The sequence below is a fragment of the Mchenga conophoros genome, linkage group LG23 (assembly GCF_057382185.1).
Source record: "Mchenga conophoros isolate Kocher_MC1m ecotype Shallow Benthic linkage group LG23, M_conophoros_male_GT1.1, whole genome shotgun sequence".
NCBI lineage: Eukaryota > Metazoa > Chordata > Actinopteri > Cichliformes > Cichlidae > Mchenga > Mchenga conophoros.
The window spans coordinates 49857081-49884433 of record NC_140547.1 but is presented as its reverse complement, the minus strand read 5'-3'; the positions used below and the strand labels follow the sequence as shown (position 1 = coordinate 49884433).

Below are 27353 nucleotides of genomic sequence, written 5' to 3'. Positions count from 1 at the left end.
ATTTCTCATAAAAACAGGACAAAGACTTGAAAAAGTCGTGTTTTTCCTTCCAGGAACCACATGGCTTCACTTTTAAAGGTGAAGTGTGACAGAAATGGACATATTGAAATCAATGATATCAAAGCTGGAATCAAATGAGTCCAAGTCTTCTGCTGATTCAGCAGAAGACTTGGACTCATTAGGACTCATTACCTAATCAAACCTCTGTAACTTTACTTCACTTCAGCAGCATCAGCTCATGTTCACATGTTGATTCATGGTTTTCATGGTTGATTCACCTCATTTTTAAAAAAATGACCTCTGACAGGAAAGTCTCATTTCTTTTTTCTTTTTTTTTTTTTTTTGGGCCTGTCCCGTTTGGCTCTTTTGCCATCAGAATTGTTGTCTAAAGGCAAAGAAAGATGCCCAACGGATTTACTTTACCAAACTGACCATCCCAGCCTTGCCGTAATGGTCCATTTGATTCACCTTTTATTGTTTATTTTATTTTCACTTACTGAATACGGGACAGACTTGACTGGGGGAAAGAAGGGGAGAAAGAAAGAGGGGAAGAGAAACAGCTGAGAAGAGGGACGGGGGAGAAGGGCAAAAGACAAAAACCAACAGAACGGGCAGAGAAAAAAAAATGCATATATCAATCATCTGGATCACCTGCTGAGAAAGAAAAAAGAAAGCAAGCAGAAGAGAACAAGAGTAATAGAATAAACAACATCACAATGATACAGTGGGGCAAAAAGTATTTAGTCAGCCACCGATTGTGCAAGTTCCCCCACTTAAAATGATGACAGAGGTCAGTAATTTGCACCAGAGGTACACTTCAACTGTGAGAGACAGAATGTGGAAAAAAAAATCCATGAATTCACATGGTAGGATTTGTAAAGAATTTATTGGTAAATCAGGGTGGAAAATAAGTATTTGGTCACCTCAAACAAGGAAAATCTCTGGCTCTCACAGACCTGTAACGTCTTCTGTAAGAAGCTTTTCTGTCCCCCACTCGTTACCTGTATGAATGGCACCTGTTTGAACTCATCATCTGTATAAAAGACACCTGTCCACAGCCTCAAACAGTCAGACTCCAAACTCCGCCATGGCCAAGACCAAAGAGCTTTCGAAGGACACCAGGAAAAGTATTGTAGACCTGCACCAGACTGGGAAGAGTGAATCTACAATAGGCAAGCAGCTTGGTGTGAAAAAATCAACTGTGGGAGCAATCATCAGAAAATGGAAGACATACAAGACCACTGATAATCTCCCTCGATCTGGGGCTCCACGCAAGATCTCATCCCGTGGGGTCAAAATGATCATGAGAACGGTGAGCAAAGATCCCAGAACCACACGGGGGGACCTGGTGAATGACCTGCAGAGAGCTGGGACCAAAGTAACAAAGGTCACCATCAGTAACACACTACAACGGCAGGGAATCAAATCCTGCAGTGCCAGACGTGTTCCGCTGCTGAAGCCAGTGCATGTCCAGGCCCGTCTGAAGTTTGCCAGAGAGCACATGGATGATACAGCAGAGGATTGGGAGAATGTCATGTGGTCAGATGAAACCAAAGTAGAACTTTTTGGTATAAACTCAACTCGTCGTGTTTGGAGGAAGAAGAATACTGAGTTGCATCCCAAGAACACCATACCTACTGTGAAGCATGGGGGTGGAAACATCATGCTATGGGGCTGTTTTTCTGCCAAGGGGACAGGACGACTGATCCGTGTTAAGGACAGAATGAATGGGGCCATGTATCGTGAGATTTTGAGCCAAAACCTCCTTCCATCAGTGAGAACTTTGAAGATGAAACGAGGCTGGGTCTTCCAACATGACAATGATCCAAAACACACGGCCCGGGCAACAAAGGAGTGGCTCCGTAAGAAGCATTTGAAAGTCCTGGAGTGGCCTAGCCAGTGTCCAGACCTCAACCCCATAGAAAATCTGTGGCGGGAGTTGAAAGTCCGTGTTGCTCGGCGACAGCCCCAAAACACCACTGCTCTCGAGAAGATCTGCATGGAGGAATGGGCCAAAATACCAGCTACTGTGTGTGCAAACCTGGTAAAGACCTATAGTAAACGTTTGACCTCTGTTATTGCCAACAAAGGTTATGTTACAAAGTATTGAGTTGTATTTTTGTTATTGACCAAATACTTATTTTCCACCCTGATTTACAAATAAATTCTTTACAAATCCTACCATGTGGATTCATGGATTTTTTTTTCACATTCTGTCTCTCACAGTTGAAGTGTACCTCTGGTGCAAATTACTGACCTCTGTCATCATTTTAGGTGGGGGAACTTGCACAATCGGTGGCTGACTAAATACTTTTTTGCCCCACTGTATATGGGAATATGACAGTAAATACTAAATGTTAAACATTATTGTGCAGCACATAAGATCAACAGAACACAGTGTGCTTTGAGGTAGGAGCCAAAAAGGGTGTAGTTTGTGGGTGTGATCACCCGTGTGTACACCTGTGAGCATGGACGCGCTTGTTTTTTGTTTTTTAAAAGGTTCCTTCATGTAATAATCTGCTAGAGGGGGTGGGGGGGGGACACAGCCCCGTCCTCCAGGGCATGAAGCAGGTGTGGAGGAGATCAAGACTCCAGACATCCAGAGGCCCCCAGAACACAAGAGACCAAGGAAGACCAACAGAGGGGCAGCTGCGCCACTGTCCCAGTAAGAGCTGAGGAGAGTCCCAGATGAGGGCTCACTCAGCAGCCGCGGAGCAGAAGCCAGGGGGAGTTGCAGTGACGCGCCCGTGAGCTCCGCCGGCAGCCAGCTGCGCCTGAGTGACCGAGCCCCAGGCCGAGAGGCCGGGGGCACCCCACCTCCGAAGTGGCCCGAGCGAGCCCCAGGCTCCAGGCCCCGATAAGCGGCCGCCAAGGAGTGAGCCGGCGTGTACCTGGACGCCCATCCCCGGACACAAAGAACCACCAACGCACCGATGTCTGAGGGAGTCCGCCACTGGCAGGGGAAGTGGTGGTAGGGGGAGATAGGCCTCCAAACCTTGGAGGGCCTGAGATGTCCCCAGAGAGGTGGCGCCTGACACCCAACCTGACATATAGACACAGACATACAGGCACACACAGATACAAACATCCATTCCCACCCTCATGCTCTCATATGCACTTACTCCACACTCAACCAACGTGGAGACAGACATAAAGAGACGCTGTACACACGATCACACTCCCCAAGCGTACTCTACGAACCGGGTCTAGGTGCCCCCGCCCCTGGAGGGGGGGACTGCACCCAGACCCAGGTGGTGTTTCCCTTTTCCCTGCGGTGGGGGGAGGCAGACCGCCCCGACTCTGCAGCAGCAGGAAGGCTCCACACTCCAGACCGCAGTCGGACGGCCAACTCCTCCTAGCCCCCCTGCTCCAGCAGGTCGCAGAGAATGGGGGTGAGAGAAGACTCCAAACCTCCCTCCACCCGCTCATTGTAGTGTTGATGCATGTGTGTTCTAAGGTGCATTTAAAACCCAGGAGGGCATGGAGCTACCTGCCAGAGAGCAGCAGGTAAGCGCATGGTCCCTCCTGCTAGCCCTCAATGTCTACGTGTATTTAAAATTGAGAGGTGGGCAACGATGCCAGGGGTGGGGTGTACACCCTGATGGTACTTTGGACTCCGTGTATCGTGCCCACCCCCAAGATCCTATATGTATGTGTAATGAGTGTGAGTAATGTGAATGTCTAAGTTGTGGGATAAAATTGAGGCAGAGGCAGCCAGAAGAAGACAGAGGGGGGGGGGGGGGTAGCCTCCTCTGCACCCTGGTGACATACCCCTACTCCAAGGCCCTGCATGTGTGGGTGGTTGTGGTGGAGCGGGAAGAGGGAGGCAGCTGGAGATGGGGAGGGAAGGAAGGGAGGGGCAAGTGACCCCTCCCTGGGAAAGTCTCATTTCTGCTGTTCAACAGTGAAGAAATGACAAATTGGAAAACACAGAGCTGTGTCTCTAATCAAAGCAGAGATGGAACGATGCCACTTTTTATGTCCGATATCGATAGGAATCCAATATAGTCGATTTTATAATCAAACGTTTTTTTTAATATCTTGCTGCATTTTGTATAAATTCATACTCAAGTTTAAACAATCTAAACACTAAAGCTGTTCTGTTATACCTGTCTGCAAAAACACACTGCAGCCAAAACATTAGACAATACTGATCTTTGTATTTAAACTTTTATCAGAATTTTAAATCTAAAGTATTTAAAGTAATATTCAAAAGTCATTTAAATCAGTTTGATGCAGACTTCAAAAACTCTTTGGTTGTGAATAAAAGAAGTGCAACATCAGCACAAAATAATGTTTCTATTGAACAACTAACACAAACAGGTTGTAGAATGGAGCCTTTTATACTCACAGCTGAACAGAAACAACATCCAGAGTGGAAAACAGTGCAAATAACTGCAAACAGGCTTCATGACACTCATGTTTGATCAGATTCACTCCCTGCTCTCACACACCAACTCCAGACCTGCATTCATCTTTTCCCTCTGAACCCCCCAAACATACAAACCCTGAGACACCACCATTGCCCTTTCACTGACTGCCCCACTCCACCATTTGACCCTTAGAACTGAAGACGCTTCTCTCATAAGAGGTGAAACATCTTCAAGGAAGTCCAGACGCTTTTCTTTCCAAGCTTCTTAGACTACGATGACCTGGATGTCTGAGAACCTTCACAGACTGATTTTACAAGAACAACTTGTGTCAAAAATCCCTGGCAGTGCCTCTCTGTCACACACACAAATCACTACAGTTACAAATTTAATAACTTAAAAACCTCAGAAAAACAGAACTGAGCAAACCAAACAAACAAACAAACAAACAAACAAACAAACAAACAAACAAACAAACAAACAAACAAACAAATAAACAAATAAACAAACAAACAAACAAACAAACAAATAAACAAACAAACCAGAGACCAGGTAAGAACATTGTTGAGGTTTAAATTTATAATCTTAAATACTTATATGCTGATTATATTGCTTTATAAGAAAGGCCCAACTCTGAGTACACTCTGTGCCGACAGGACTGACAGGAAATTACATGCTTTTGCAGGCAAAAAGTGAAACTAAGCAGAGTGTTTGATCGAAACTTAAAGTGTGTGTGACGTCTATATAAATGACTAGGCTTCCTGTTTTGTGCTTCAGACCTGGGGTTGTGTGTTCAGGTCTCCATATCCGGATATGTAAAATAAAGATAATTTTTTTAAGTAAAAAGACCACTTTTGAGCCGTGTCTTTTTGGCCGTAAAGAATACCAAAAGAACCGGAATTTAATAACATTAAAAGCAAACAATAAATGAGCAAAGTAGTGCATGATAAATATAGATGACAAATACAAAGTGCAATATAGAAACACTGGGTAAAAAGAAATGAACAATTAAAAAGGAGGATAACAGATGTGAGCAGTAGTTAAACAGTAGAAATAAATATATAATAAACAAACAAAAATAGATAATAAATGAAAGCCAGGTCTGAAAGGTGAGTTTGGCTTTAAAAGCATGAAAACACACTGCTGTCTTCAGGAAGGCTGCTCCAGTAACAGAAAGTCATCTACATGTGGGTTTAGTTCTGACTTTAGGGACAAGTAAAAAAATAAAATAAAATAAAAACATCTGTCCAGACAACCTGACAGTCAAAAATATAAACTCAGGAACTTAAAAGGAAAATTGTGCTGACTTTGAACGTCCGCATCAAGATAAACTTACAGATTTAAGAGTCAAAAAGTGTCAAAACGTCTGTATCCTTACCTGAGAGTTTCAAGTTTACTGTCAGGACTCTTTAGTCCAACACACAGCAAATCCAATTCTGAATCCTGCAGGTAGTTCGAGCTCAGGTCCAGCTCTCTCAGATGATTGGATGGGGAGCTGAGAATTTCAGACAAAGCTTCAAAGCTTCTTTTTGAGAGTTTACAATCTCTCAGCCTGAGGAAGAATAACAATGGAGACATATTCTTTTATTCATCTAGCATTATTAAACATATTTGTTCATAGATTCACTTACAGCACTTTCTTGGATGCTTTGACCACTGGCAGCAGCTTCAAAAATGCCTTCTCTGAACGGGAGTATTTCTCCAGGTCGAACTCATCCAGATCTGATGACAGTAAGATGAAGACCAGAGCCGACCACTGAGCAGGAGACAGTTGATCTGTGGAGAGACGTCCTGATCTCAGGGACTGTTGGATCTCCTCCACTAGAGAACGATCATCCAGTTCATTCAGACAGTGGAACAGGTTGATGCTTTTCTCTGCAGACAGTTTCCCACTGAGCTTCTTCTTGATGTACTGGACTGTTTCCTGATTGGTCTGTGAGCTACTTCCTGTCTGTGTCAGCATGCATAGAAGATCCTGATTGGTCTGCAGTGAAAGACCCAGGAGGAAGCGGAGGAACAAGTCCAGGTGTCCATTTGGACTCTTTAAGGCTTTGTCCACAGCACTCTGGTAGAAGTCTTTTACAGTAAGTGTTTTCTGGAAGATTTTAAAGCGAGGAGATTGTTTCTTAAGCAGGTTGACTCCAGAGTTGATGAAGGTCAGATAGACATGAAGAGCAGCAAAGAACTCCTGAATGCTCAGATGGACGAAACAGTAAACAACGTTGTTGAACATGTGGCACTCATCAGCTTTAAAGATCTGTGTGAACACTCCTGAGTACACTGAGGCTGCTCTGATATCGATGCCACACTCTGTCAGGTCTGATTTATAGAAGATCAGGTTTCCTTTCTGCAGCTGATCAAAGGCCAGTTTTCCCAGAGACTCAATGATCTTCATGCACGACTCTGTCTCAGCTCCTCCATCATACTTGATGTCCTTCGTTTTTAGGTGAAATAGCACAAGGCGTAGGTAGAGCTCTGTGAGAGTCTTAGGCAGATCTTGACTCTCTTTGTTCTTCATGACAAACTCCAGAACTGTAGCAGTGATCCAGCAGAAGACTGGGATGTGGCACATGATGTGGAGGCTTCGTGATGTCTTGATGTGGGAGATGATGCTGCTGGCCTGCTCCGAATCTCCGAATCTCTTCCTGAAGTACTCCTCCTTCTGTGGGTCAGTGAACCCTCTGACCTCTGTCACCACGCCAACACAGTCAGGAGGGATCTGATTGGCTGCTGCAGGTCGTGTGGTTATCCAGAGGCGAGCAGAGGGAAGCAGTTCCCCCCTGATGAGGTTTATCAGCAGCACATCCACTGAGGTGGACTTTCTAGGGTCAGTCAGGATTGCAGTTTTGTGGAAGTCCAGAGGAGGTCGACACTCATCCAGACCATCAAAGATGAACACAACCTGGAAGTCTTCAAAGATGTAGATTCCTGCTTCTTTGGTTTCAGTAAAGAAGTAATGAACAAGTTCCACCAAGCTGAACTTTTCCTCTTTCAGCAGATTCAGCTTTCTGAAAGTGAATGGAAACATGAACTGGATGTCCTGGTTGGCTTTGTCTTCAGCCCAGTCCAGGGTGAACTTCTGTGTTAGGACTGTTTTCCCAATGCCAGCCACTCCCATTGTCAGCACTGTTCTGATTGGTTTATCTCTTCCAGGTGGGAGTTTAAAGATGTCTTCTTGTCTGATGGTTGTTTCTGGTCTGTCTGATTTCCTGGATGCTGTTTCAATCTGTCTGACCTCATGTTCATCATTGACCTCTGCAGTCCCTCCCCCTGTGATGTAGAGCTCTGTGTAGATCTGACTCAGGAGGGTCGGGTTTTCTGTTGTAGAAATCCCCTCGAGCACACACTGGAACTTCTGCTTCAGGTCTGACTTGAGTTTGAGCTGACACTCAGTGAGAATCTCTGCATGAATAAACAGCAAATGACACAAATGAGAAAACTGCATTCTGGTTACTGTGGTTATGTGTTCAGTTCACTGGACTCTTGGTGTCATGATCCGAGTGAGTCTGAGTAACTTTCCACAGCATCAGCTCTCCTCCCCTGGGTGGAGCCCTCCTCACTCCTCCGTGCTCCTCACCTGTTGCCAATTACTCCGGCAGTATTTATGAGCAGCACTCACAATGAACCTTCTCCAGATTGTGTGCTTAGCACAGTCAGTTCTCTGCCTCACATTTTGTCTTGTGCTCCTCAGCTTGTTTCGCGTAACCCTCTTTTCCTGTTCCCTAGTCGGCACCTGGATATATCTTCCAACTCTCGCCATAAGTCACGCCTCAGGATTCTGCCCTGCCACTGCTGGGAAAACTCACTCTTGCAAACTGCCATCCTCAGCTGCCTGCCTCCCTGTGCACCCACATCTCACTCTGTACCCAGATTTAATTCATCTCCTCCTCCAGCTGATCTCCACCTGCAGCCACGTAACACCTCTTAGTTTTTAAATCTTGGACTCATTCACTACACTGTGGACCACTCTGATTATTATCTCCTTTGTTCCAGTGATCCTGGATAGTTTCTATTCGCCCGATTCTGCCCCTGTTGTTCCTTTGACCTGCCTCAGCTTATGTTCTGGCCTCAGCTCTGCACTTCTCATAATACCTCGCTTGCTGTTGAATTTAGCCGTGATTCAGCTTTCTCCGTCAAGAAATCTAGTAAAATACATTTCTGTTAAAAGTCACTCAGCCTCCGTTTTTTGGTTCTGTGCTTGACTCCATTCCTTTTCATGAGCCATTGAGCCCTGACACTTGGGTTATAACTGAGGGCAGGTTTTATAGAGACACATTTGATTTAATTGTGTTTATTTATACAGCACCAAATCAATACTAGCAACATTTCACATATTACATAAACAACACTATGGAGCCAGTAATGAATAAATATGTAGAATAAATGAAAGAATTTCAAGTATAAAAGTTTTTTTTTAATTCCTCCAAATAACAACAACAGTCACCCCAATGTGCTTTATATTGTAAGATAAAGAACCTACAATAATACAACAGAAAAAAAAAACAAATATCTTTTTGGGTCCTGAAAACTGAAGGCTCTGCCTCCCATTCTACTTTTAAATACTCTGTGAACAACAAGTAGGCCTGCAGAGCGAGAGCGAAGTGCTCTAACAGGGTCATATGGTACTACAAGGTCATTAAGATAAGATGGGGCCTGATTATTTAAGACCTTGTATGTGAGGAGCAGGATTTTGAATTCAATTCTGGATTTAACAGGAAGTCGATACAGGAGAAATCTGCTCTCTCTTTCTAGTCCCTGTCAGGACTCTTGCTGCAGCATTTTGGATTAACTGAAGCCTTTTCAGCGAGTTTTTAGGACTTGCTGATAATAATGAATTACAGTCATCCAGCCTTGACGTAATAAATGCATAAACTTGTCACGGCTGGGGCAGCAGTCGTGCGGTGGAGTTAAATGAGGACCCAAGTTGCAGACAGTGGTGGAGATGCGAGTGAGGTTTTATTTACAGTGAACAAACCAAGGTGAGGGCAGAACTAAACATAAACCTAAACTGGAAAAACTACAGTGGCTTGCAAAAGTATTCGGCCCCCTTGAACTTTTCCACATTTTGTCACATTACAGCCACAAACATGAATCAATGTTAGTGGAATTCCAGGTAAAAGACCAACACAAAGTGGTGCACACGTGAGAAGTGGAACGAAAATCATACATCATTCCAAACATTTTGTACAAATAAATAACTGCAAAGTGGGGTGTGCGTAATTATTCAGCCCCCTGAGTCAATACTTTGTAGAACCAGCTTTTGCTGCAGTTACAGCTGCCAGTCTTTTAGGGTCTGTCTCTACCAGCTTTGCACATCTACAGACTGAAATTCTTGCCCATTCTTCTTTGCAAAACAGCTCCAGCTCAGGCAGATTAGATGGGCAGCGTTTGTGAACAGCAGTTTTCAGATCTTGCCACAGATTCTGGATTGGATTTAGATCTGGACTTTGACTGGGCCGTTCTAACACATGGACATGTTTTGTTTTAAACCATTCCATTGTTGCCCTGGCTTTATGTTCAGGGTCGTTGTCCTGCTGGAAGGGGAACCTCCGCCCCAGTCTCAAGTCTTTTGCAGACTCCAAGAGGTTTTCTTCCAAGATTGCCCTGTATTTGGCTCCATCCATCTTCCCATCAACTCTGACCAGCTTCCCTGTCCCTGCTGAAGAGAAGCACCCCCAGAGCATGATGCTGCCACCACCATATCTGACAGTGGGGATGGTGTGTTCAGAGTCATGTGCAGTGTTAGTTTTCCACCACACATAGCGTTTTGCATTTTGAACAATAAGTTCCATTTTGGTCTCATCTGACCAGAGCACCTTCTTCCACATGTTTGCTGTGTCCCCCACATGGCTTGTGGCAAACTGCAAACGGGACTTCTTATGGTTTTCTGTTAACAATGGCTTTCTTCTTGCCACTCTTCCATAAAGGCCAACTTTGTGCAGTGCACGACTAATAATTCCCCCACCTGAGCTGTAGATCTCTGCAGCTCGTCCAGAGTCACCATGGGCCTCTTGGCTGCATTTCGGATCAGCACTCTCCTTGTTCGGCCTTGTTCGATTACACACAGGTGCACTCTATTTAGTCATTAGCACTCATCAGGCAACGTCTATGTGCAACTGACTGCACTCAAACCAAAGGGGGCTGAATAATTACGCACACCCCACTTTGCAGTTATTTATTTGTAAAAAATGTTTGGAGTCATGTATGATTCTCATTCCACTTCTCACGTGTACACCGCTTTGTGTTGGTCTTTCACCTGGAATTCAAATAAAACTGATTCATGTTTGTGGCTGTAATGTGACAAAATGTGGAAAAGTTCAAGGGGGCCGAATACTTTTGCAAGCCACTGTAACAGACAAACCTGAAAACATAAGGACAGCGGGGAATACACAGAGATGACACAAAGAAGGCTGGATAGAGAGACGAGTAGTAACACTGATTAACACAGTAATGCAGACGACACAACGAGGAACACAGGCAGACACACACTATAAATACACACAAGGTAATGAGGGAATGACACACAGGAGGGGAGCACAGCTGATCCTAATTCACAAGACGAGACACAAACCTTCAAAGTAAAACAGGAAACAGACTGTTTTACAACACAAACTCGGGGACACGAACAGAACACAGAGGAAAGACACAGGTAGAGATCAACCTAAGAACTAATACAAAATCAGAATTAACACAAAGTACACAAGGTGATACCAAAAATGAAACAAAACGCTGAACGACCCAGGACCATGACAGAACTAGTTTTTCAGCGTCACTCTGAGACAGGATATTTCTAACTTTAGAGATGTTGCACAAATGGAAGAAAGCAGTCTTACATGTTTGTTTAATATGTGCGTTGAAGGACATGTCCTGGTCAAAAATGACTCCAAGGTTCCTCACAGCGTTACTGGAGGCCAAGGTAATGCCATCCAGAGTAAGAATCTGCTTAGATACCATATTTCTAAGATTTTCAGGGCCAAGTACAATAACCTCAGTTTGATCTGAATTAAGAAGCAGAAAGTTAGCGGCCATCCAGGTCTTTATGTCTTTAAGACATTCCTGCAGTTTAACTAATTGGTGTGTGTTATCTGACTTCATGGACAGATGGAGCTGGGTGTCATCTGCATAGCAGTGTAAATGTATGCTATGTCTTCTAATGATGCTGCCTAAGGGAAGCTTGGTAACGGGAGCGTTGCCAGCAGAAGGCTGAAGTGGAATCTCCCAGAAAGCTGCAGAAGAAAAAACATGAGCTGAAATGGTGGATTTCAGTCAAATAAGGAGAACTGTGGCTTTCCTCCAACCTTTGACCAATCACCTTAGTGTCCTGTTTATCAACCATAATAAAAAGCATTTACTGTCTGGGCATTTTTTTGTTTGGGTCTCCAAACAGCAGAAAGAAATGGCAGCCATTTTTTTAACTTTACCTTCAACTGGTAAATAGATTTAAGAAAAAGCACTTTGATCATATTTGTGACGTGTCCCAAACTGTTGTTGTCGCCTCATTTATGTTGATAAAACAGCTCTAAAACCAATCTGACAATATAAATCTGTAAAATGGGCAGAAAACCTGCTGCTGGTCCCATTTTAATCAAACCAACCCAAAGAGCAGATATTCATGTGTGTACACAGGAGGTTATTTGTGCAGATGCATAAAACACAAACTGTTGGCTTTCTGCAGTCTCTCACTCCTGAAAGTGTTGGCAATTGTTTTGGATTTATTATTTATATAGATTTTAATGGCACCTGTGTAATGTTAACTAATGTTTTTATTGTTTATGTATTTTTTGTTTAGTCATTCCCTGACTTACCTGTGGGTTCTGGGATGGTTTTATTTAAATTCTCCAACAGATCATTCTTGTTTATCCTCCCCAAAAGATTTTTAGCAACTTGAAAAGTGTTGATAGAGTAGGTATCAAACATCAGATCCACTATGTCCGTCCTCTCTGCATTCTCCAGTTTACTCACTGGGATTGCTGGTAAACCTTCTACAGACCCGTTCTTCAGATGCCACTTGAATTTTTCAAAGTCATCACGTCCCAAATCCTCCAAAGTCCCCAGAAGGATTTCTTTAGGTGTCGTCATCTTTTACCCTGTAAGGACCCGATAAACAAAGACTGTAACAACAGCTGGAGAGGTAATTGTCTGATTTATCAGAATTTAACTTGATTCTAACAGCAGTTCATCACTACCACCAATAAATTTCTTAGGCTCAGAATGCAACAAAATTGCACATGAAGAAGCACATAGAGAAGTATCCAAGTAACACTTTGCTACAATATAAAACAAACTATTATAAATAAAGAAAATATATAAACTAAATATATACACTACCCGTCAAACGTTTTAGAACAGCCCAATTTTTCCAGTGTTTTTGTCACGGTTTGCGAGCCGTGTGTAAATTATTAAAGGACCCTTTATGCAGGCAGCTCAGATGCAAGTGAGTTTATTCATCACATGGTGATACAAACAGAAATGGCGAAGGTGAGCATGGAAACTAAGCAAAAACCTAAACTGGGAAAACTAACAGTACACGAATATGAAGAATTACACGAAGGGAAGACGAAAACACGGAACACAAGGGGTGGGAGCAAAGCACCACAACACATCACTATATAGTAGTGATGGGTCCAGCAACACTGATGCACCGACGCTTGTATCAAGCTCACAGAGCGAAACCTGTATCGGTGCGTGTGTCGCTTTAAGAAAAAGTCACGTGATCGATACAGCTGCTGTATCGCTCATTACCAACGCGCTAAACTGTGTTTAAAAGGTACCGCATCTGCATCTGTCAATGGGATGAGTCGCCACCAAAAAAAACCCCAAAAAAACCAAAATTACTCTCGCAAAGATAAAAAAAAAAACAAAAAAAAAAAACATCTCTCCATAACAAAATTGAGCTTGAAAGAAAAAACAATGTTTCTGCTGTGTGGGATCATTTTGATCTTTTAACTGCAAATAAGGGAATAGTTTGTCTGTCTTTGTTTCAGTGTAATCTATCAGAATAGGAAAAACAGCAATGTGACTTGCAGTGTAAATTATTTATTTTCTATTCTGCTGAGCTTTGTTACACAATCAAAAGCACCTCCTCAGTGTTCAGGCATTACAGAACCAAACATGAAAATGAGGAGACAAACACACCGAGAATGAACACAGGTCGGCCTATATTGACACTGAACTGCTTTATCATCATTTTTTAATTAACATGCGTTTTATTATTTTGAAATCAAGCACCTAGGAAGTCTGTTCTGGACCATGCAGTCCTGAGTTTTATTATAACGGACTGCCAACCCCTTAGTATTGTGGAGAGTGTCGGAGAGAAACATTCCAAGATCAGAGGATCCTTTAACGTACTGGGGGAACAGGAAGACATCTTATCTGAACCTTTTCCACCTGGCTTTACAGTTTTTGTGTACCCCAGCTTCATCTGTGCCTCTGAATTTTCCAAAGCTGGGGAAATGCACCTTAGAACACACATGCATCAACACTACAATGAGCGGCCGGAGGGAGGTTTTGGAGTCTTCTCACACCCCCGTTCTCTGCGACAGGCACGTGCAGAGGGGGGGGGGGGGGGCTAGAGGGGCTTGAGCACCCGCCCCTTTCCTGATGGGTGCCCAAGGTGCCCTTTTGTTGAGGCAACTTTTTAAAAAAAAAAAGTATTATTTTTTTTTAATGTGTGCGTGCGTGCGGAGTCCTGTCTGTGCCCTTCAACAATAATATTTAACTATTAATCACAGTTTTGCTAAATAAAAGGATCTGGCTTGCATCAGTCACATGATCACATTTAACCAATGATCGCCCTCGACGGCAGAACGCGCTGGTTACGAGCCGGGAACGAGCTCACAAAGAGCACGCGCATTTTTTGCGGTCCGGAGCTGTAAGAGAAACACAAGTTAACTCAGAGACACAGACTGATGCGACAAACCCAGTAAGTAGCTGTACAGCGTACACTGTAGTGTGTAGCACACAGGAGTATTAGCTTATTACGTACACGTTGGTAAGTTGTCTTGTGGCAATTTGACGAACTGAAACAAATGAGCGTGCTGTGTGTGCAACAGCGTGACAAACATTACCTGTCCTTTTATTAACTGCACATGTAGTGCTGGTCATAGCTGCTGGCTACCTGTGTAAGGCTGTCATGGGTCTGTAGCTCTGTCACCGTTTTAGGGAACATATTTAGTTTTAAAGTAAGTTACAGAGCATTTCCTGCACTTCTGGGGGGATTATATTTCACTAAAAAACGATCTAATATACATGTCCACATAATTATGCATTATTATAATTATAATATATTAAAAAACACACTGTATTTTAAAGAACATACATTAAGATGCAGATTATATTAGATTTATATTTTAAATAAGACAAAATTTGGATTTTACAGCAGTAAAATGATTGTATCTCTACAGTTTAAAAATGTAATAAGCTTTGCCCTGCACAGAGTGGATAGTGAAACAAATGGAATCATCATAAATACATTATTTCATATTTATTACTTCCCCCTCCTCATTGCTTTATTATTGTAGCTCTAGTAATAAATAATAATGTAAGGATTCTGGATCAGCACCATGATGCCCATAGTATATACAGTATTCTGAAGAAGGTCTAAAATGTCAGTGTGTTGCACCAAAATATTTAAGTAATTATCAGTTTTAGTTCTTAGAGTGTACCTCAAAGCACACTGTGTTCTGTTGATCTTATGTGCTGCACAATAATGTTTAATATTTAGTATTTACTGTTATATTACTATATATCATTGTGATGTTGTTTATTGTATTGCTCTCGTTTTCTTCTGCTTGTTTTCTTTTTTCTTTCTCAACAGGTGATCCAGGTGATTGATGTATGTGTGTGTGTGTATATATATATATATATATATATTTTTTTTTTTTGTCTGCTTATTTAGTTGGTTTTTGTTTTTTTGCCCTTTATCCCTGTCCCAGGACACAGCTGGGAGTGATTGACAAGATGAGACAGAGGAAACGCAAACTAAACACACTGACATGAGACACGGACCTTCACCACAAAGCAGTAAATACATAGACTGAGGCTACGTCCACACGTACACGGGTATTTTTGAGAACGGAGATTTTCCGTTTTTGTTTTCAAAAATAATCCCGTCCACACGTAAAGGCAGAAATGAAGGAAAACACTGCTAGGAACATGCCAAAGCAACAGGTGGAGATATATTCCTAACCGTGCAGAAATGCTGGCCAATCAGAAGTCTAGAAGCCTCGGTGGGAAAAAGTAAACAAAGCTGGGGCATAGAAGGAGAACCAAGTCGTATGTGTGGAGGGACAGTAACTGTGTGTATATGTAATAATTTAAACACTGCAGAAAGTACAATTAACACTAATAGTATAATAATAGTACCTGAATTGTACGGAGCCCCTCTGATGACATGGTCCAAAAATAAATAAATTGTGGCCACAAAATACCCTCGAAATACTATTTTCGAGAGCACGAAATGGGTATAACGTGGCAACGAATTACGCATTTGTGGCAACATCATATTGATACAATTCCTGGACAGCTGCGTAGAGACACAAGCATGAGAGTAGGCTAAACCTATACACCGTGGACAGAGACGGTATGAGTGAGTTTTATTTTAGGCTGGGAATGAGCTACAATGCATTTTGAAAAGCCTGCAATGCAAGGAACCATTATTACGGAGAGACATTTAAACAGGATACTGAGAGCCCAGTTGCTTTACAGGGCCTGGACGCCGGGATAGATTTTATTGTCAACCAACTGCAAGGGCCTGGGAAGGATCACGGTTATTGGTCAAGTGTTTTGTGCCCACAAATTAGCATTTCGTGCGCACGAAGTAGTATTTTGTGGCCACAATTGATTTATTTTTTGGACCATGTCATCAGAGGGGCTCCGAAGAATTGGGATACAGCCTCTGAGATAGAAAGTGTGCGACCGTGAACTCGACTCTCTTTATGACACATACACACACAGACACACACACAGACACTTGTTTTCAGATTTTAGTGAGGACACCAAAAAGCCTCAAAAATATCCTCAAACTCGTGAGGACGGCCATTTTGTGGGACTCTATTAGCCCACATAGTAGCATACCAACTCTTTGTCCTCACAAACATGTCTAAACAGGTACACACACACACACAGACACACACACAAACAGGTTTGTCAGGTTCCTCGGCTCGTTCTCTGCGTTCAGTCCATTGAAGGTGATTATTGAGCCAATCACAGCTACAGAGCTCACTGTGACTCTTCTTCTCTCTACAGTCACACAAACAAACACACTCAGAGACTCTGACAGCAAAACTACAACAATGTGGTGTTAACACTCACCCTGCCTCAGCTCCACCGTCCTCCTGCTGCTCTGACGGAGGCTCAGCTGTTTCTCTTCCTGTTCCCACCTGCTCGGGTGGCTCCTCCCCTCTGCAGTTACAGGAAATCAGGTGTGTGTGTCTCTTGTTGAGACTGGTTCTTCCTGCTCTCTATCATCACATTGGGTGTTTCCAAATTCAGGGAGAGGATGCTTCGAATGCCACATTTGTAGGAAATTGTATCACATGGACGCGACGAAGGCTGTTCAAATTTGAAGTCTTCCAAATGCGTCCTTCATTTCCCTGAATTTGAAGGATGGGTCAGGTGTGTCCTTTGTGGCCCAACATATCCCAGGATTCATTGCGGGCCATACAGGAGATATTTTTCTGATAATGATAGTGATCGAAGTGGGAGTTAATGCAGGAGACGAACACTTTCAAATGTAAGTATATGAAAATCTGGTGGTGCAAAAGTTTTTATAGCGGGTGTGTTGTTAGGCTCTGGGCATCTGCATAGACATGTTCTTTTTTTGAGAATGTGAGGACAAACTTGAAAGAGAGACACTGTGAGAGTGGACACATCCACACTGCTGCTGCATCTGTGCTCACCACGATGGCCTCCTTCAGAGAGATGGAGGACTCACTCTGTCTTCTGGCTGATGTAAGTGTTCAGCTTTGAACAGCTGTCGTTCCAGCTGCTTTTAACTTTGTAGTTTCACATTTGTACAGACTTTATATTTTTTATAGACGTGTCATAAACCAGTCCTTAAATCATTTTCATTATCACAGATACAGTCTACGCTCTGCATCATGAGCTGGTCAATATCGCAAAAGTTGTAATTCGTTTCATGTTTCATGTAAACTGCTCTGAGGTCACAGTGACACCAGCAGATGTAGTTACAGCCTCTCTGTCCCCACCATCCCGGCCCACGTAGACCGCAAAGGCCGGGTCCTCCGAAGGATGCAGCCGACGAATTGGAACACAGCTCATGTCTAACAGCAGTTTGAAGAGGAAATGGATTCTGTTCTGTTCTTCACTCATCACCTACCTGACAGCTGACACCTCACACCTGTTTCTCAGCTGCAGGTCAGACAGAAGGACACACAGAGGATGGAGGGAAGGAGGATGGATCTGCTAGTCTGAAAGTTGGTATGTCAGTTTCTGGTCAAGTTTTTGTTCAACAGGAAACATAAACAGAAGCAGGATTCATACCAGCCTCCACTTGAACAGCAGCCTGCTTAAACTGTCTGCGTGTCTCTAGCTGATCTCTGTCTCCTGCTGATGTCACAACGTCTCCGTTTTATTTGAACACTGGAGGTGAAGATGGCAGATTGTTGGCTAAAATGGATGTCTGTGGCATCCTGCATTTAATGTTCAGCATCTTTGTGAAAAACCCTTTAAAAGTTGTTTAACATGTCCAAAAATCCAAAACTGTTACAGATTACAAAGATGTTGTTTCTATGGGCTCAGGCTGTACTTGCTAGTTCACATTTCGGTAGTAATGTTGATGATGAGGATCATTATTTGTCATTGCTTTAGTTTTTATTCCACTGTTTCAAGGACATGCACTTAGTAGGGACAGCGGACTGGACAGGTCTTCAGTCTGTCTCGCTCTAAGACAGCTGGGTTAGGCTCCAGCGCCCCCGCGACCCTGAAAAGGATCAGCAGAAGTGGATGGATGGAGGGTCAGTTTGTCAACATTAGAAAAACAAACATACTACCTGCCTTAAATGTGAAATGGACGGGCTTTATGTTTGCTCGTTGTTTGCTAAAGAGACTTTTCTGCAGCATTTCTCTCCCGACTTCTTTGTAGCACCTTTCACTGTCACACATTTGATCTTTACAGCAGGGCTGTGCCATATCATATACCATACTATAGAATTTTGACATAGTAGCTATATAATGTTACTCCTACTTTATAGATCTCCATCACCCGATCCTCCGAAAACCTCTTGGAGTTGGCAGCACTCGACTGAGCCATTTTGTGCAGAAGAAGATTAAAATGATGCTTTAAACTCCAGATGTTATCTGAGCTCAGATCCTAAAGCCAGACCTCTGCATCTTCATTCTTGTGGAAAAGCAGAGCAGATGTTGTTTTCAGGAGGATGCTGCTATAATGGCTTTAGTTCCTTGCAGGTAATTATGACGACAGCGGAAGCAGCAGGAACAACAAACAGCCCAAACTAACAGACAAACTATTAATGAAAGTCCAACCCAATCTCCTCCATCCCCGTATCCTCCACTATTTGCATCTTCATCTGTGAAACCTGCAGAGCAGAAACAGTGTGTGGACAAAGTTAGCCGGTATGCAGACATGTTTGCTTTTGTTACAGGAGTTTGAAACACATCTGCAGCTCATTCAGAGGCTTTGGGGCCGTACACACTTCATTTTAAATCAGTACAGCCGATCTCACAGCTGCTGGATGTTTCTTTGAATCATAAGAACATTAAGACAAACAAGATGATCATGAAAATCATATTAATGATTGATTTGGCCTACGTTTGATGCTGAACTGCAGTAGCTCCTGACATTGTGCTTTTATTTCGTCTGGATTAGTTTGCAGCACTGCTGCACAGTTTACATTAAAGTGCACTTTTGCAGAGCAGACGACCCCCTGCACGACTGATGGGGTGAACCAAGGCCCTGCATCAGACAAAGAAGCATTATTTCAACTGTGAGTCATGCAAAGCAGCTCTAGTAGAGTCCTGTAAATGAACAGACTGGATCCCTGTAACGTACCACCTCAGTGACCAGTGGAAACATTCAAATGTTCAGGTAGTCATCCTAACTGACTTGGGGTTTCTGCCAGTGTGTTACAAGTGAAGCAGCTCGCCTGGTCTACACACTGGGACTCGTTTCTTTAAATCACCATTAATACAGTTTCAGCTGCTGACACATTCACTAGTGGGTAGTAATTAAAGCATGCTGCACCACTCATGAGTGCTATCATTCAGCACTCTCATTCATTTGTCTTAAAGCTGGTAATTAAACTCCCTGATGCCTCACTCTGTCTCACTCTTTTCTGTGTGTGAGAGAAAGAAGATGCAGCTGTGTTTCTAACAGCTGCTCTGGAGGAAGCCCTGCAACTCTAGAATCTCACCTGAGTCTGTGACTGTGAGCTTGATGGAGTGCCTGAACTCCTTGATGACTCTCTCACCACAGATGCTGTGGTTGGTTGGTTCACTCACTATGTATTAACAGACCTCTCTGCATTGAATCATATCTGTTATTAATCTCTGTCTCGCTTCCACAGCATGTCTTCATCCTGTCTTCCTTCTCTCACCCCAACCGGTCAGCAGATGGCCCCGCCCCTCCCTGAGCCTGGTTCTGCTGGAGGTTTACGTTGAAACCAAGCACACCATTGTTTTTCTTGTGACATTACCAATAAGTTTGATGTGTCACATGGCCCTCTTCCTATTGAAAAAACAAAAGTTGTATCCAAGATGGCCGACTTCTAAATGGCCACCATGGTCACCACCCATCTTGAGGAGTTTGCCCCTCACATATACTAATGTGCCACAAACAGGACTTTAATATCACCAACCATTCCCATGTTATTACGGTGTATCCATATAAATGGCCCACCCTGTACTTACATTATAACCAATCCGCTCCTTTATCCCCACTTAAAATATTTTTACTGAACTATTGTAATATTTGCTGCCATTGCTGCTGTCCTCTTGGCCAACTTACTCTTTCAAAAGACATGTTTAATGTTAATGAGATTTTTTTTTAACTAAATAAATAAAGGTTATATAAAAGTCGCTGCCAAAAACTGATCGCAGCTTCTACCTTGTTACACGAATGTTGTTTGTGGCTCAAGATGACTTTATGTCATCCATGAGGGAAGCATTTGACATATGTTTCACATATTATAGCCCAACAAGTTACTTATAGCAGTTTAAATACGAGCAATCACTTTTTGGCAAATACCAGAAATCAGTTTTTGGCAGACAATCACTTTTTGGCACAACACCGGTGTCTAGCAGGTTTTATATTTTAGAAAGTTTAAACCTCAGCTTAATAGAAGTAGTGTGGTCGTGAGTTTTGCATAAACAAATTTGTGCAAACCTCAATGAAGTGAAGCAACATTATAAAGAAGAGTGAGCCTAAATGACTCCCCAATGATGTGAGAGACTGATAGTCATACAGAAAACAATGACTTTGAGCTGTTGCTGCTAAACGTGCTTCTACAAGCAACTGAATCTTGGAGTGCACTTTGGTTTGTCTGCTCATAAATTGGTGGTTCATGATGATAAATGAACTTCTGAACTGGTTTAACATCAGTGCAGTGGCTGGTCCATTCCTTGATGTATATGTCAACGTTCAAAATGAGCCATTTAAATCAGCTGTGTTGGATCAAGGACACATCTAAACCCTGCAGGACAGCGGCCCCGAGGCCTGGAGTTCCCACCCTCAGTGCAGTGGAAATAGTCTCGTGCCAGTCTTGGTGCTGCCTTTGAGTCTATATTGCCGAACACTGTGCGCACACATTTTTTTCCTTCCTAAACAAACACACATTTGTAAAGGAAAATTTAAATTGAACTCACAGTTGGTGGTTAATCGTTATATAGTTTAGATGTACACCGAGAGACGCATTTAGTGGGACTTTTACACCGCCACAGATTTTCTTCTTCTTTTTTGTTACATTATTGACATATACTAGATATTTTAACCTAAGCAGCAACAATCATGTCTCTGGTACAGGCACTTTCCACCATGCAGGTTAAGCTAAAATGTGACTTGAAACAAATTCTGGGTTTCCGTTCCATAAAGGTTCATTTCATCTGGTAAGTTAGCCCCTGAGGTAACAGTCTATGTGAACATAACATACTCACTGACTCACACTCAACTTGACTGAAGGTGATTTCCTGAATTAGGCAAAGCGCACAGAGGAAATTCATTTGCATATGTTTGTTTTCACAATCACTGAAATCCAAGTTAGGCATGTTTCCCTTTGTTGTTGTTGTTCTTGACACGAGTGCTTCAGTTATTTTCTCATCAGTATGTTAGGACAGAAAGGATTCTGTTGTGGATTTATGATCATCTCACGTGTGTCCATCTTTCAAACTCTTAGATTGTGTAGACATTAATGCAGCTGTCAGACTGTAGGCCAGTTTCTTTGCACTGTAAGCATTGATTGGATGCTACTGTAGCAATCAGTGCTTACACAAAACGTCCCTGCGTAAACCCTCAGACACACAACAAACAGATCAATAGTATCTGAAATTCAGAGTACGGATCTTTTTACACATTTCTCACAGAAAATCACCTAAATCGCTTTCGTGTGAGATGCACATCATGTTTGCCTCATAAAGACTTGCCCTGTATGTATTCATTTCTTTTGACTTTCACGTGGAATTGTCACCTAATATAACAGGTCCATCAGTAAATGGTGTCTATCTCCAGTTTCTGTCTCCTAGACTTTGTCCCTGTCAGGTTACAGCTGAATAGATAGTCATATCATGCAGAGACTGCATCGTACTATAATGCTCGTATGATCGCGTTTGTCATAAGTGGACTGGTCTTGTTGAAACGTTGCATAAACCTTGCCCAGTAAACTGTGAGTGCTAACATTTCTATGGCATATGCAAATACTTTAGACAAATCCCACAGTTGTCTATATTTGTATATTTGACAGTTTAATGAAGCATTTAGAAATCAAAGGTCAGATTAAAATGCTGGATCACAATAGAATGTGATATCACACAATACAATATTTTTAATATCACACACAGCATGAAAGCTTGCTAGTGTATATTATAAAAATATTACAGTATGTTGGTATAACTTTATCCCCTCCTAGTTTTTAAGATACAAATTTTGGCCCACACTGATTTGTGATCATATTCCTCTGTCCACTAAATGAAGATGGAGGCTCTGCTCTTTATTTCTGTGTTTCTCTGGAGAATCCTGGTAACATGATGGCTTTCTGTCTCTAAACACACACGAGCTTAACTCCGAATGAACATGATCAGAGTTCATTGAACCAACTCTGATCAGTCTTTTCTAAGGGTTTCAAGCCTTTCTTGTTCGAGCCTCTCTTTGTTGTTGCTACAGTTATGTGTAATTATTAATAGTATTGCAGATGTTAGCCTCTGCCTGCAGTGTTGATGTGGGTAAAGGCTTTAACCATGGATTAGCGGCAGGTCCCAGCTTGTAAATTGTGGAGCATTAATGCCCACTCCAGCTCCTGTAACCAAATATAAACAGTTGGGATGAGAGTTAGCTCAAGCCACTACAACAGCCAGCAAGAATGATCTGTTCATGCTAGCATTAACAGTGCCTATACACATAGCGACACACGGGGGAGGGGCCTAACTAATAACCAAGATGACTACAGGCTTGGAGGTGCTAAAAGTCAGATATACCAGGAGCAGTTTGGGCTTTAGAACAAATTTTGTGTAATTATAACAATATGTAATTTAGGACCTGGTTACATATGATGCTGCTGATTTTTTAAATCTAATTTTTACGTTGCATTAATTTCTTTTTGTCAGACAGGGAATCAAACAAGTTCTGTTTTCTCGAATGAATCCCACTGTTATTTGTTTGTCCTACCAACAGGGATGTTTACATGGTATTCATGACTGCTGCACCTGATGACTTTCACAGCTTGAGGACTGCAAACATTTCCCAACAAGACATGAGTGGTGGGGTGATCGTTGGTATTCCTGATCAGGTGAGGATCTGTTCCCATCAAACCACCAAAACCAGTTGTTCAGGATGTTTACAGGATGAAGAATCCCCAGTTATTCTTTGTGGTTGGAATGTGCCTACATATGGCTGTGTGGGATTCTGGCTTACTTTAGGGTCAGAGCAGTTGGTATGTGGAGCAAATACTGACACAGTCAGAGTGGGCAAACCAGCAATAGGCTTGTTGTCATACCTGGAAGTCTGAAAGCTCCCGATGCTGGATGGTCTTTCTAGTTTTTAATGACAGGTCGTCTAACAAAGCTTCCATGAGGTGCTATAATGGAGACTGTCCTTTTCAACGAGTTTCTCATGTCTTATCCTACTTTTTTCTTTTTTTTAATTAACAGGAGTGAGAATTTGAAATCCTCTATATTGACATGATTACATTTCTTCTATTAAATGAGAAGTACATTTTGAACACAGTATAGTGAACACAATATCCAAGAAGCTAAATCTGGTGAAATGGTTTCTTTAGCTGTCAGCTTGAAAGGCTGATTGGGGTATTTTTGTCACCTTGCATGTGGGTGGCATGGACACCCGACTTTTGTGTGCATTTATCAAAAAGCTTGGATGATTTTGAAGATCAGTGGCATTCAACTCATGATCAGCGTTCAAGTTTTCTTAAAATCTTGTAACATGATAACTAGAAAGAAGACAGCTAGGATTTTCAAACTGATCCATAGATGGATCTACTATGAAGCTGAGGGACAGCACTGCTTAAAAGATCCTTTTTAAATGACTCCAGCTGTCTGATTTAATGAGACCACGTGTGCTCAAGTTTCCTGCTCTGACTCGGCCTCAGAATGTTTAGAGGCAGAAATCAAGCACACTCAAAGGAAATAAGCGTATCAGTGGGCATGTGCTCAGCACGCAGAGTGGGAGTGACTAAAGGTGCCACTGCAGAGCATCGCAGTTGTTTCGTGTGATTAAGTTGTGTGTTTATGAACCTGTGAGTGTTAGTCCTTTTGGCAGGATGACTCGCATGAAGCTGTTATAATTGTTTGTGCATGTTAAAGTTATGCCTCAGTTCTTTGATACCATGTTGGTAGGATTATTTGGCACTAAGTTAATAGCAGTGGCTGTAATCTCCCGCAGTCATTACATCCAGCGGTATTACAAATAAAGGACTTTTCTATTGTTTAGTTTAACTGTGGCTAGCTTGCCATGTCCGTGCCTTATGATTGGCAATTTGTATGACGTGCTATTTAGGCAATATATGAGCTATAGTGACCCCTTGTGGATATTGTGAGATATTGCTGTGTTGAGTACATTATGTTTTCAATTGTTTTTCTAGTTATTTGTGACTCTACTAATGATAAAATTGCCTGTTTCTGTTTCCAGAAAACCATTGCTCATAGTCCCACATACTATACAATGATAAGTTCAAGTATGGCTGTACCTAATTTGGATTAAGCCTGGCAAGCACTTTGATGTAAACATTTCTTCTGTGGGACTTAAAGACAGTTAACCCAACTCCTGGACTGCTGCAGTCTTCCTGACAGAAAGCTTAGGCCAGGCTTGTATGCCCAGTATATATATTCTATAACGTGTGTAACTACTTCGTTTAGTTGTTTTTGTTTGGATTTAGTTTTGTTGTTTTTCTTTTCAGTGTATTTCAGTGTCAGTAATTTGTGTAGTGCTCACTCACATTTTCAACTGGAAAAGACCTGCAATAGAAACGTATTTAGGAGCAAACAAGTGAATGAAAAGTTTGACATCATTAAGGCCAAACAGCACCTAGTTTTCAACAAAAACACATAACATAAGAGCAGCAGTGACGATGCAGCTGACACACATGAACCCATTTAAACTGGTCCCAGTGTTTTTAGCCTAACTTGAGTCTTGAACCATTGGGGCAAATGAAAAATTCCAGCAGTTCTTGAAAGCAGCAACTCTGTGCTTTTTTTGTGATGTTTGGGACATTATGGTAACTCGAGGCAGAACACCATCCAAATCTTGGTAAATAACACATGAAAGAACAAAAGAAACAAACATGGTAAAAAGAAGCCAAACGTGTGATAACATTGTTCCATCACGCTCACTCACTATTCTCTCAACCTTTGCCTTCACGGGGCTGCTGCAACAATGTACCTGGGATTACCGTAATGATGCAAATATTAATGAAAAGTGCAGAGTTGCTGCTCTCAGGAATCATTGGACTTCTTTTAATTGAGGAAATGGATCAGGAGTTACGGTAGTTACAGATGTTTAATACAAGCCTAGAAAAGAGCTTTCTGTAGTGCTGTGTGATACGGAAAGATTTTTTATGTCTCCGATACAAGTAAATACAGGGCTGATATGATCTCTACTTTTTAATGTGGATGATGCATCATCAAAATGCCAAATTGTTTACATTTTCATGACCTTTACGTTGTTTTTTAGGGGGCTTCATCCTAATGATTATTAATGAGTTAAAACCGAGGACAGAAATAATAAAAGGATTTAGTTTGTAGCCCATAGTTTAAAAACAGTAATCACACATTATCCCTTTCTTTAACAGCAACACAAAAGGATCATTATATTCCATTAAATCTGAGCCATATTATATTCAGTATATTTATTTTAATTTCAGTAAATGTTTTTATTTAAATGACATGTTTCAGTGAGATAAATGTGTTATTTCAAGGTCGTTGCATCATTTTTACTTTTCGAGTTGGCTAAAATAAGAATTAGCCAGTTGCACTTTAAAGTAATATAACCAACATATCGCCACAGTTATCTACCTGGATATTCTTCAGAGCATGCTTTCTTGCATGTGACAACAAGAGACCTCTCGGTTGTCTGGTGGAGCATTTAGCGCCTCGCTACATGTTTCCAAATCGGCATTTCTTCTCAGTGAAAGCTGTCCTAGAGAAGTAAAGCAAGTTTGTAAGTTTCTCTCTCAGTGTTTGTAACGCATTCCCACGTTAAGCTTAACAACCGATATATGGAGCGACTGCCGCGCCTCCTCTCCCCCTCCCTCTCCTGCTGCTACTTCAATCATGAAACTAATCAATGATCAGCTGATCGCAAGTTCCGTCTCTCTTGTTTGTTTCCCACTTTGCACCAGAAAGAGGAAACCAGCAGATAAACCACAGCAGCACGTTTAAGCTTGATAAGCTGTTGTTAGAATTTATTTAATATTACTTTAATGCCTAATGCTATAAGTAGCTGACAGCTGGTAACTGTGCAGGGGCGGGTCTAGCACGGTTTTGCCAGGGGGCCAGCTGGGGCATTAACAGGGAAAAGGGGGGCACAAAGAAATACTTTTCTTTCTTATTCTCGTTTAAAATGTCTCGCTTTTAATAAATAATTATCTGAATCTTATAACCAAAGTTTTTATCTAACGTAAAATGTATAGAAATCTAATATTGTATATAGTAACTATTAAGTCTAATATATACCCTAGTAAGTTATAGTACTTTTTCCTTTGGGAAGATACCATCTGTGCAGTCTGCAGTTCTGTTGAAGAAAGATGTTGAATCTATTTAATTGTTGTTGAAAAATAATTGATTTCTGTGCATTTTTTTTTAAATACATGCATTAAATTAAAGTCGATTATGTCGATTAAGCACCACGAGGCAGAGGGTGGGCGATGGTTCCCTTTAGTTTTTTTTTTGCTGGGAGTTTGCAACCCTATTAGTTAGGTTGTTTAATATTTCTGCTAAGTACTCTTTAAAATACCAGAATAGGGAGGATGGTGCAGGTTTAAGTTTATTAGATTGATCAGTGTTGCTGAACTATGAAATATTTTGGGTGCAGTGTGTTTTTTGCATACAGGTATAACTAAATAACTTTAATGTTTTATTTTTTAAAACTTGAGTATGAACTTATACAAAATAAAGAAAGATATTAAAAAAAAACTGTTTTATTGATTCTAAAAATACGCTGTATCGGATTCATATCGATACTGGACACAAAAAAGTGGTATCGTGCGTTCTCTAGTCCATACAGGAGAGAACCAGAAACTAAAGAAACTAAATTGCGTGTTTACCTTTATGTTGACATCAGTGTCT

At 41.9% G+C, this 27353-nt stretch overlaps 1 protein-coding gene across 1 annotated transcript in view; it reads right to left on the bottom strand.

Moving 5' to 3' along the window:
* The window catches only part of LOC146548244 (NACHT, LRR and PYD domains-containing protein 12-like), a 115082-nt gene extending 102633 nt beyond the window's left edge, over positions 1-12449 (bottom strand). Inside the window, exons 1-2 of the mRNA XM_085266163.1 lie at positions 12176-12449; positions 6652-7772 (exon numbers count right to left, since the gene is read on the bottom strand). Coding sequence (XP_085122289.1) covers positions 6652-7772; positions 12176-12449 — 1395 coding nt within the window. The remainder of the gene's footprint in view (positions 1-6651; positions 7773-12175) is intronic.
* Between the last annotated feature and the right edge of the window lie 14904 nt (positions 12450-27353).